Genomic DNA, 13,691 nt, shown 5'->3' on the forward strand with positions numbered 1-13,691 from the left:
TCAAAAGTTATCTACCAACAGGAGGAATCAAGGTTTCATGGATAACCAAACTTAACATTTAATGTGGACATTCAAACACACTTCAGATGACCACTGACACAGGGCCTTTAGGACTAATGTTACAGGACCAATAATACAGGACCAATGTTACACCACCTACAGGACCAATCATACACCACCTACAGGACCAATCATACACCACCTACAGGACCAATGATATACCACCTACAGGACCAATCATACACCACCTACAGGACCAATCATACACAACCTACAGGACCAATCATACACCTCCTACAGGACCAATCATACACCTCCTACAGGACCAATCATACACAACCTACAGGACCAATGTTACAGGACCAATGTAACACCACATACAGGACCAATGTTACACCAACTACAGGACCAATCATACACCACCTACAGGACCAATCATACACAACCTACAGGACCAATGTTACAGGACCAATGTAACACCACATACAGGACCAATGTTACACCAACTACAGGACCAATGATACACCACCTACAGGACCAATCATACACCACCTACAGGACCAATGTTACAGGACCAATATACACCAACTACAGGACCAATGATACATCACGTACAGGACCAATGATACATTACCTACACGACCAATGATACATCACCTACACGACCAATGATACATCACCTACACGACCAATCATACACCAACTACAGGACCAATCATACACCACCTACAGGACCAATGTTACAGGACCAATGTAACACCACATACAGGACCAATGTTACAGGACCAATAATACACCACATACAGGACCAATTTTACAGGACCAATCATACACCACCTACAGGACCAATCATACACCACCTACAGGACCAATGATACACCACATACAGGACCAATTTTACAGGACCAATCATACACCACCTACACGACCAATCATACACCACCTACATGACCAATCATACACCACCTACAGGACCAATCATACACCACCTACAGGACCAATCATACATCACCTACAGGACCAATGTTACAACAACTACAGGACCAATCATACACCACCTACACGACCAATGATATACCACCTACAGGACCAATGATACACCTCCTACACGACCAATGATATACCACCTACACGACCAATGATACACCTCCTACAGGACCAATCATACACCACCTACAGGACAAATGATACACCTCCTACACGACCAATGATACACCTCCTACAGGACCAATCATACACCACCTACATGACCAATCATACACCACCTACAGGACAAATGATACACCACCTACACGACCAATGATACACCTCCTACAGGACCAATCATACACCACCTACAGGACCAATCATACACCACCTACACGACCAATCATACACCACCTACAGGACCAATCATACATCACCTACAGGACCAATCATACACCACCTACAGGACCAATCATACACCACCTACAGGACCAATCATACATCACCTACAGGACCAATCATACACCACCTACACGACCAATCATACACCACCTACAGGACCAATCATACATCACCTACAGGACCAATCATACACCACCTACACGACCAATCATACATCACCTACACGACCAATCATACACAACCTACACGACCAATCATACACCTCCTACAAAATGAGGCAGATTTTTTTGTCCTTCGATTAGCATGTGACTTCGACTTTCTATCAGAACCTTGCACACCAGCGGGCTGACACATTGGATGATTCTTAATTCCAGATTTGCATTCAGTAACCTTGGACCAGAAGGTACTGATAGTAGACAGCTAGGACCTAACAATAAGGTGATAGAGTGTGTTGTTGTGTCTCATGATGCTTTATCTGAAGGCTTACAGGGTTATAGTCGTACTATAGACACTACCAAACATCATGTTGGACAAGTCAGGCAGTACCAGGGTCTTAAAACAATAAAATACAGGCATCCTGTAATTGGGAATGTCCACTGTAGTCAACCAAAGTAGCCAACAAAACAGGTGTGTCACACCTGGCTATGCCTAACCATATAACCAGATGTATCTGATCATTCCCAGGAAGTAACAACCTGATTTGTACCTCATTACTGTGAACATCAAGTTCATAATTCTGATAAATTGATAAAATTAACAGTAGTTTAAGATAATACAAGAGTTACAGAATGGAGAATTACAATCACTCAGGCTAGATGAAAGCTAGGGGTGTTAATGTGAATGGAAACCAAGGAAAACTTGAGGAGTACCCAGGAAAACTCATGTGGTCTGGAAGGTGACCCATCAGGGCTTCCAGTCCCCCAATAAGAGTATGTGTTTGACCGCTTTATGAGATTTGACTCTAAGTCTGTAGAGACATGTCAATTTGACATATATTTTGACTCTTCAGACTTCTGAGAAAGTGATTTGACTTCTGAAATGGCTAAAAATTGAGGGTCAACTTGATACTCTGCCAGTCAATACCAAGGGGACCGATACTGCCAGTCAATACCAAGGGGACCGATACTGCCACTCAATACCAAGGGGACCGATACTGCCACTCAATACCAAGGGGACCGATAAACAGACTGAGATAGCATGATTAATGCCAGCTTGCCTAAAACATGACCATGATTGAATCCAATCTCTGAGGTGATCTGTTTAATCAGGGATCTGTGTGGACCACAAGGCCAGCCATGTGAATGATCAACACTGCTAGCAGTTCATTAATATTGATTCCAATGTAGAAAAATCCAGAAAATAATATTTCCTGATCTGTGCTCAAAAAGTAGGCAAAATCTTTAAGCAGGAACACGCAGAAAATAAAAATTCTTGATTTATTCTCCAAAAATATGCAAACAAACTTTAAGATCCAACATGAAAAATTGATGAATGATGCACAGTGCATGACAATGGACAAAACACGACGACAATAGGTCATCCTTCGAGTCAGATGACATCAAAGTAGGCTACAGACAGAGATCAAGAGCTATAGATGTTTATATGAATAGATGAATTATATCAATTTTTAGTATGTACCAGTAGTTAAGTGAATCCTGGTGGAACAGTTATAATACTCCTCTAGAAAAAAAAAATGTATTAAAATCGAAAGGCCATATAGCAGAGAAGGGAAAAGACACTAGCCATTACTATGTATCTCTCACTTTACTAGATATATTAGGATTGGTAAAATAGGTCAATTAGCCTGGCAACTATGGGCCAGGCAAAAACATGCTGACATCAAGCCAGATATCCTTATATCATTATCCCATCACCAAATAGTATCAAAAAACATTTACAATTAAATCTGCTGCTGGATCAAGGGTTATTACAGCATCATATTGCTACTTCAACCATTTTGGGTCATTTTCTGTAAGAAGCAATTGTAGAGTAAGGCCAGTGTAATTGTGTGGTGATTATATCTACAGATCAAAGGGACACTGCCATCATGTGCCTACTGAGACATGCTATCCTAAGAATCGGAATGTGTATCAAACTCAGGCAGCTCATACAATCATTATCAACATAAACCAGACTTAACTGTTACTCAATGACAGTAGTGGATTGACTGTGAGCTGTTCAGATCAAGGGTGATCTACACTATATATACAGTAATGAACACAGGGATCAATGCAGGCGCAATACTCAGGACTGGCAACAACAATATTAAAATCTATACTACATCAAATCATCCCCATCCATTCTCTCTGCCCTCACACAAAACTACATCAAATCATCCCCCATCCACTCTCTCTTCCCTCACACAAAACTACATCAAATCATCCCCATCCACTCTCCTCCTCACACAAAACTACATCAAATCATCCCCATCCACTCTCTCTTCCCTCACACAAAATTACATCAAATCATCCCAATCCACTCTCTCTTCAGTTCCCTCACACAAAACTACATCAAATCATCCCCATCCACTCTCTCTTCCCTCACACAAAATTACATCAAATCATCCCCCATCCACTCTCTCTTCAGTTCCCTCACACAAAACTACATCAAATCATCCCAATCCACTCTCTCTCTGCCCTCACACAAAACTACATCAAATCATCCCCATCCACTCTCTCTGCCCTCACACAAAACTACATCAAATCATCCCAATCCACTCTCTTTGCCCTCACACAAAACTACATCAAATCATCCCCATCCACTCTCTCTTCAGTTCCCTCACACAAAACTACATCAAATCATCCCAATCCACTCTCTCTGCCCTCACACAAAACTACATCAAATCATCCCCATCCACTCTCTCTGCCCTCACACAAAACTACATCAAATCATCTACATCCACTCAATCTTCCCTAACACAAAACTACATCAAATCATCCCAATCCACTCTCTCTGCCCTCACACAAAACTACATCAAATCATCCCCATCCACTCTCTCTGCCCTCACACAAAGTTACATCAAATCATCCCCATCCACTCTCTCTGCCCTCACACAAAACTACATCAAATCATCCCCATCCACTCTCTCTGCCCTCACACAAAATTACATCAAATCATCCCAATCCACTCTCTCTGCCCTCACACAAAACTACATCAAATCATCTACATCCACTCTCTCTGCCCTCACACAAAACTACATCAAATCATCCCCATCCACTCTCTCTTCCTCACACAAAACTACATCAAATCATCCCCATCCACTCTCTCTTCCTCACACAAAACTACATCAAATCATCCCAATCCACTCTCTCTGCCCTCACACAAAACTACATCAAATCATCACAATCCACTCTCTCTGCCCTCACACAAAACTACATCAAATCATCCCCATCCACTCTCTCTTCCCTCACACAAAACTACATCAAATCATCCCAATCCACTCTCTCTGCCCTCACACAAAACTACATCAAATCATCACAATCCACTCTCTCTGCCCTCACACAAAACTACATCAAATCATCACAATCCACTCTCTCTGCCCTCACACAAAACTACATCAAATCATCACAATCCACTCTCTGACCTCACACAAAACTACATCAAATCACCCCAATCCACTCTCTCTGCCCTCACACAAAACTACATCAAATCATCCCCCATCCATTCTCTCTGCCCTCACACAAAACTACATCAAATCATCCCCCATCCATTCTCTCTGCCCTCACACAAAACTACATCAAATCATTCCAATCCACTCTCTCTTCCTCACACAAAACTACATTAAATCATTTCCAACCACTATCTGTTCTTAAAAAAATATTTTAAAAGACACCAACCACTCCCTGAGTGTCCTTATACAAAATTACATCAAATAGTCACCAACCACTTTATTTGTCCTAACTGAGTAACATGTACACAAACCTATATAAAATAACCCATAAACACTCTCTCAATCCTGATCTTTTATCTTCTTTTCCCTTCTTTCACTTTTCCTTTAAAACATTTTATAACTTTACATAACACTATATAGCAGGAGCAATCTGCAATTGTCAAAATCCAAGATGGCCATACTCTTTGTCATCCATTCAGTTCTTTCAACCAGACTAGTATGCATAACTATAGAAACCAAGAAAAACCTTTACATTTAAATTTGAGAAAGACCTATAATGGCCATTTAGTACTTTCTGAAATTGCAGTTTCAATTGCTCAAATGCAAGATGGCTGAGTGTTAGCCATGTTGTTGTCAGGTTGGTTCTATACACAGGAATATATGCATAATTAGGGATCAAGGGGAACCTACCTACCAAATTTGAGAACTAGCAATAACAAACTTCAGTTGTCAAAATCGAAGATGGCTCCCTGTAAGCCATGTTCTTTTCTGATTGGTACCGAAATGCAATATGCACAACAAAGGACAATGGGAAACCTACACATGAAATTTGAGAAAGACATCTTCAGTACTGAAGAGAAAGCAGTCTGCAGAGAAATAATGTTGCTATGTACAGTGTAAGTGTACAACTAGTTGGATGACATTGACTGATAGTGGTTACACCATGACAAAGCTAATGCAATCCAGGCCACAATGCATAAGGCTGAGGCACCAAATTCTGTCTGTCCTAGATCAATGGTCAGTAGAGACCTTAACATTCCAATCACACAGAAACATTCCCTAGAGTTCACACCTCATACAGAAAATCTCCACAGTACATAACTATGGAATTAGCATTCCAAATTCTTACTAGTTATCTAACTCTATCTCAAACTGAATCTTTTTAACGACTAAATTTTTTTTTTGTGAAGCATCGAAACTACCGAAACTACCGGTATATCTAATTAAAAATGACCCATGGGGATGGCATCCATTATGGCTTGAAGTCCCCAAATTTCATTAAGCTTTTTTTACAAAAAAAATCAGGAAAACTGAGCACATGTATAATGTACAATACATTTAGTAGCACAACAAAGGTGCATACCATGCTAAAGTGATGTAAATTTTGGCATCAAAATGCATAAATAATCAATCCAAATGTCTCATAAAATACATAATTATATGTCATGATAACCCATCAAGTGCCACTGTTGGAAACTAAAAGTCCTCAGAAAAGATTAAAATGCCACCAATGAAATAAAAAGTTCAATAACATTCAATTGAATAGAAATGCTTCTGTGAAAAGAACAAGTCTAGTGCATATGTAATGATAATAAATACTACCAAATTTTGAAAAGGTCTGTTGAAACATGAGAGGAAGAGGGAATCTCAGGACAAGGCAAAAATGCCAAAAAACAAGAGGCCCAATGAGTCGTTATTGTACTCATGTCCTGTTGCTGATGAAAAGAAAAGTTTGTACAGCATATCTAGATCTGGGTTATACAGAATATTTGAGCACATTTCTAACATGTAACATCAAAGTAGGTAAACTGTTGTAATATTTGTTTTTAATCCTGTGGCAATGGAAATATATATATGATCATGCCCAAGCTACATCACAAATATTTGTAATTATATCTTCACATCTTATTGTGCCCTCCAATCACAGATATCTGTCATTGTGCCTTCCAATCACAGATATCTGTCATTGTGCCCTCATATCACAGATATCTGCCATTGTGCCCTCAAATCACAGATATCTGTCATTGTGCCCTCATATCACAGACATCTTTCATTATGCCATAAATCAGACATTTGTCATTGTGCCCTCATATCACAGATATCTGTCATTGTGCCCTCAAATCACAATTCTTTGTCACTGTGCCCTCAAATCACAAACATCTGCCATTGTTCCCTCACATCAGATATCTGTCAATGTGCAGTCTAGTCACAGATATCCAGTGTTTTCATTTAGAACCGGTCGCCGGCCAAATTGACCGGTTAGAATGGTGTTTTGGCCAGTTCAAATGACTTAATTCACTATTTAAAAAATGTCTAAAAACATATTATCGTAATCCTCAGATACATGTATACCTGCTACTATTCATTTGTAGCCTTTTACAAATACTTTTATTGAAAACCCTGGATATCTGTCATTGTGCCCTCACATCACAGATATCTGTCCTTGTGACCCCAAATCACAGATATCTGTCATTGTGCCCTTGTATCACAGACATCTGTCATTGTGCCCTCATATCACAGACATCTTTCAGTATGCCATAAATCAGACATTTGTCATTGTGCCCTCATATCACAGATATCTGTCATTGTGCCCTCAAATCACAAATCTTTGTCACTGTGCCCTCAAATCACAGACATCTGCCATTGTTCCCTCACATCAGATATCTGTCAATGTGCAGTCTAGTCACAGATATCTGTCATTGTGCCCTCACATCACAGATATCTGTCATTGTGCCATGAAATTACAGACATAGATAACTGTCATTGTGTCCTCAAATCAGATATCTGCCCTCACATCACAGATATCTGTCCTTGTGACCTCAAATCACAGATATCTGTTGTTGTGCCCTCACATCACAAATACTTGTCATCATATCTTCACATCATAAATATTTATCATCATTTATTCATGACCATACAAATACTTTTCATTGTGCACTAGAAATCACAGATATCTATCAATGTGCCCTCACATCAAATACTTGTCATGAATTCCTTACATTACAAATATCTGTCATTATGCCCTCACATTTAAATATGTCATTATGCCCTTACATCACAAATATCTGTCATTATGCCCTCACATTACAAATCTGTCATTATGCCCTCACATTACAAATATCTGTCATTATGCCCTTACATCACAAATATCTGTCATTATGCCCTCACATTTAAATATGTCATTATGCCCTCACATTACAAATATCTGTCATTATGCCCTCATATTAAAAATATCTGTCATTATGCCCTCACATTAAAAATATCTGTCATTATGCCCTCACATTAAAAATATCTGTCATTATGCCCTCACATTACAAATATCTGTCATTATGCCCTCATATTACAAATATCTGTCCTTATGCCCTCAAATCACAAATATCTGTCATTATGCCCTCACATTACAATATCTGTCATAATGCCCTCACATTACATCTTGTCATGATCATCACATCATTGGAGAGGTTCCTTTATGAAATCTTCAGCCATTCACTATCGAGATGAGTGAGAGTTGAAATAATGACAAAGGAAGAGATAAAGTGGAAGGACAACAGAACGAAAACCACCTAATGGAGACAGTCTAAGCGTTCAGACACGTATGTTTTGTTACGAGCCTTTGTCACGAGCCTTTGTCACCGTGGTGTAAAGCAGTATAACAGCATACACCACTGTGTTTAAGTTCAGGGGTCAAAAAAAATGTCAGGAAAACATATTGTTAATGGCTGGCTCAGAATTCACATTTCAGTCCTTCTCTCCTTTCATATTCATAAACCTTGTAGCTAGGAATAAATATCACATAGCCTTGTAGCTAGGAATAAATATCACATAGCCTTGTAGCTAGGAATAAATATCACATAGCCTTGTAAAAGATTTTCACCAATGACAGTGCATTCAGCACTGACAGACAGTTGTATCAAATTTTACTATATAAATATTTGTACAACAGACGCACCATATGTTTTTTAACAGTATGCTATGTAATTGACTAATAGGAAATCTTCATTTTCAACACAATTAAGAATACAAAAGAATAAATTTTATATGTGATGTTCCTGAATCCTGGAGCTTTAATGTCATTGTATCCTTTACAGAAGCATGGGTTTATTGTGTGAAGCCTGATGACAGAATGGCAAGTGGGTCAGGGATATGGTAGAACATATTGTACTGGTTCATTGTACTGGTTCATTGTACTGGTTCATGCCCCATTATTCCTCCAGCTATACCTCTATTAATGCTACCCTATGTTTGTTTATCTTAAAGCTAAGAACATACACATTGCCAGTCCAATATCCACTGATCCCCTGACCTGAGGTTTAAATTCACCTCATCTGTCCACCTATGATTTACTAGAATGGCTGTAGAAGTTAGGTAATAAAAACTTCTACCTAAATATATAATGACGAACCATCAATCAGTATGGTAATTATTACAATGCACCGATAATTATAACAATAATTGTTTTACCTTCACTTTCAATCTTCCCTGAAATCGTGCTATTTGATCCAAGTTTCTCCTTTTTCTTCTTTGAATCTTTTCCCTTTTTTTTGATACCATTGAACTCCTTAGAGTTACACTTGGTGGTCTCGGTGGGGCTGTCCAGGCTGTCATCGCGGGGTAAACATCCACAGCAGGACAGAGATTTCCTAGTGATGTCCAAGTCCATGAGTTTGTGAGTAAACATGTCTGTGTTACGTGTTTCATGCCATGGGGGTATATCTGACACTGCTGAGAAGATGCTGGACCATTCATTGGGCCTGTCTGTCACAGACCCCTGTCATATCCCCTCTAACCCCTGCTAGTAGGGACTCACGATCACACGCCACTCAATGTCCCCACTAACAGTACACGGAACACAGATTTCCAGAAATGCGAAGATTGTCACATTTCTTCCAACAACAACACTATGAAGCTATGAGAAAGGCAGAAGTCCACATTACAAACGCATGGTCAACCCAGTGTGTCCTCCTCAGTAGCAGGCAGTCTGTAGTGTCAAACCCAGCCGCCTAAATGTGTTACATTGCAGTAAACCTGCTTCACACAGCTAAGATTGATCCCTCAAGAATCACTTACAGCCTGTGTAAAGGATCAGCCACAGCACTACTACTATCAGGGTGGTACTGGCGATAGTTACATTAATATTTACCAAGACAAAGCATGACTGTGTGTACAGACAGCCATTGTAAACACTGACCCAAGTCTCAGTGTGCAACACGCTGCTCCACTGAACAAGTCACAAACACTTCATCTAAGAAAACTGTCCCAGGGGAGGCAACTCCTTTTCCATGTTACAACTTTCCTCAACATGTGAAAGATTGATATTAATAATTCAGCACTTCATGGTCGTCGTCATGTGTAAGTTTGTAACAGATCAATCTACAAGTATCTAACACCCTCATCAGTGTTACAGCGTTAGCCTGTTAACTAGCATTTCTGGACTGCTCATGATCAGATTCTACAAAACTAAAGGTGATTCCTATAACTCCTCCACTTAATACTAAACTCAGATCATTCCTGTATTGTACTCTGGTAATTCCTGACTCCGCCACAAATACACGTAGTTCCTAACTCCACCACTGTACTGTAATCTGGTAATTCTGAACTCAATCAGAAATACACGTAATTCCTAACTCCTCCACTATATACTGTATATAGGTAATTCCTGACCCCTCCAATATAAACTGTATATATAGGTAATTCCTGACTCCTCCACTATACTGAACACAGGTAATTCCTGACTTCTCCACTTTACTGTACACAGGTAATTCCTGACCCCTCCACTATATTGCACACAGGTAATTCCTGACTCCTCCACTTTACTGTACACAGGTAATTCCTGACCCCTTCACTATATTGTACACAGGTAATTCCTAACTCCTCCACTATATATATATATAGTACTATACACAGGTAATTCCTGACCCCTCCACTTTACTGTACACAGGTTATTCCTGACCCCCTCCACCATACTCTACACAGGTAATTCCTGACCCCTCCACTATACTGTACACAGGTAATTCCTAACTCCTCCACTATATATATATAGTACTATACACAGGTAATTCCTGACCCCTCCACTTTACTGTACACAGGTTATTCCTGACCCCCTCCACCATACTCTACACAGGTAATTCCTGACCCCTCCACTATACTGTACACAGGTAATTCACAACTCCTCCACTATACTGTACACAGGTTATTCCTAACTCCTCCACTATACTGTACACAGGTAATTCCTAACTCCTCCACTATATATATATATAGTACTATACACAGGTAATTCCTGACCCCTCCACTTTACTGTACACAGGTTATTCCTGACCCCCTCCACCATACTCTACACAGGTAATTCCTGGCCCCTCCACTATACTGTACACAGGTAATTCACAACTCCTCCACTATACTGTCCACAGGTTATTCCTAACTCCTCCACTATACTGTACACAGGTAATTCCTAACTCCTCCACTATACTGTACACAGGTAATTCCTAACTCCTCCACTATACTGTACACAGGTTATTCCTAACTCCTCCACTATACTGTACACAGGTAATTCCTGACCCCTCCAGTATACTGTACACAGGTAATTCCTGGCCCCTCCACTATACTATACACAGGTAATTCCTGGCCCCTCCACTATACTATACACAGGTAATTCCTGACCCCTCCACTAAATATATATATATAGTACCGTACACAGGTAATTCACGACTCCTCCACTATACTGTACACAGGTAATTCCTGACCCCTCCACTATACTGTACACAGGTAATTCCTGGCCCCTCCACTATACTATACACAGGGTATTCCTGACCCCTCCACTATACTGTACACAGGTAATTCCTGGCCCCTCCACTATACTCTACACAGGTAATTCCTGACCCCTCCACTATACTGTACACAGGTAATTCCTAACTCCTCCACTATACTGTACACAGGTAATTCCTGGCCCCTCCACTATACTCTACACAGGTAATTCCTGACCCCTCCACTTTACTGTACACAGGTAATTCCTAACTCCACCAGTATACTATACACAGGTAATTCCTAACCCCTCCACTACACTATACACAGGTAATTCCTGACCCCTCCACTATACTGTACACAGGTAATTCCTTACTCCACCATTATACTGTACACAGGTTATTCCGGACCCCTCCACTATACTGTACACAGGTTATTCCGGACCCCTCCACTATACTGTACACAGGTTATTCCGGACCCCTCCACTACACTAAACACAGGTTATTTCTGACATATTAAGGTTCTGGGTTGACTGATCACATGATATTCTAATAAAGAGATTTTGTAGAAAACACACCCTCGTCAGCTTCTGTGTGACACAGAAAAACAGCTTCACCTACAACTCTCTACTAAAAGACAAAAAATCAATCAAATAAACATGTCCCCAGATAATAAATGGCTGTCACTGTAACATTGCTACATGAAAGAAAAATAACCACCAGTGCTTGGCTCTCAATAACACAGGGCAATAACACAGGGTGCGACTCTCAATAACACAGGGCAATAACTCAGGGTGAGGCTCTCAGTAACACAGGGCAATAACTCAGGGTATGACTCTCAGTAACACAGGGCAACATTTCAGGGTGTGACTCTCAGTAACACAGAGCAACATCTCAGGGTATGACTCTCAGTAACACAGGGCAACATTTCAGGGTGTGACTCTCAGTAACACAGAGCAACATCTCAGGGTTGTGACTCTCAGTAACACAGGGCAACATCTCAGGGTTGTGACTCTCAATAACACAGGGCAATAACTCAGGGTTTGACTCTCAGTAACACAGGGCAATAACTCAGGGTGTGACTCTCAGTAACACAGGGCAATAACTCAGGGTATGACTCTCAGTAACACAGGGCAACATCTCAGGCTGTGACTCAATAACACAGGGCAACATCTCAGAGTTTGACTCTCAGTAACACAGGGCAGTAACTCAAGGTGTGACTCTCAGTAACACAGGGCAGTAACTCAAGGTGTGACTCTCAGTAACACAGGGCAATAACTCAAGGTGTGACTCTCAGTAACACAAGGCAACATCTCAGAGTTTGACTCTCAGTAACACAGGGCAGTAACTCAGGGTGTGGCTATCAGTAACACAGGGCAACAACTCAGGGTGTGACTCTCAGTAACACAGGGCAATAACTCAGGGTGTGACTCTCAGTAACACAGGGCAACATCTCAGGGTTTGACTCTCAGTAACACAGGGCAACAACTCAGGGTGTGGCTCTCAGTAACACAGGGCAACATCTCAGGGTTTGACTCTCAGTAACACAGGGCAACATTTCAGGGTTTGACTCTCAGTAACACAAGGCAAAACCTCAGGGTGTGACTCTCAGTAGCACAGGGCAATAACTCAGGGTGTGACCCTCAGTTACACATGGTAACTAGGTCTGACTCCTCAGTAACACAGGGTAACTAGGTCCGACTCCTCAGTAACACAGGGTAACTAGGTCCGACTCCTCAGTAACACTGGGTAACTAGGTCCGACTCCTCAGTAACACAGGGTAACTAGGTCGGACTCCTCAGTAACACTGGGTAACTAGGTTGGACTCCTCAGTAACACAGGGTAACTAGGTCTGACTCCTCAGTAACACAGGGTAACTAGGTCGGACTCCTCAGTAACACAGGGTAACTAGGTCCGACTCCTCAGTAACACAGGGTAACTAGGTCCGACTCCTCAGTAACACTGGGTAACTAGGT

At 40.8% G+C, this 13,691-nt stretch overlaps 1 protein-coding gene across 2 annotated transcripts in view; it reads right to left on the reverse strand.

The window, feature by feature from the left end:
- The window catches only part of LOC117323767 (synaptotagmin-14-like), a 95,623-nt gene that overhangs the window by 39,828 nt on the left and 42,104 nt on the right, over window positions 1-13,691 (reverse strand). The window contains exon 1 of one of the 2 annotated variants that reach the window (XM_033879201.1): window positions 9,440-10,203. The exons of the other annotated variant lie outside the window; for it this stretch is intronic. Coding sequence (XP_033735092.1) covers window positions 9,440-9,656 — 217 coding nt within the window. The 5' untranslated portion in view covers window positions 9,657-10,203. Of the gene's footprint in view, window positions 1-9,439; window positions 10,204-13,691 lie in introns of those variants that run through there. 2 annotated transcript variants of the gene reach the window in all.

This window comes from Pecten maximus, chromosome 3 (assembly GCF_902652985.1).
Source record: "Pecten maximus chromosome 3, xPecMax1.1, whole genome shotgun sequence".
Lineage (NCBI taxonomy): Eukaryota > Metazoa > Mollusca > Bivalvia > Pectinida > Pectinidae > Pecten > Pecten maximus.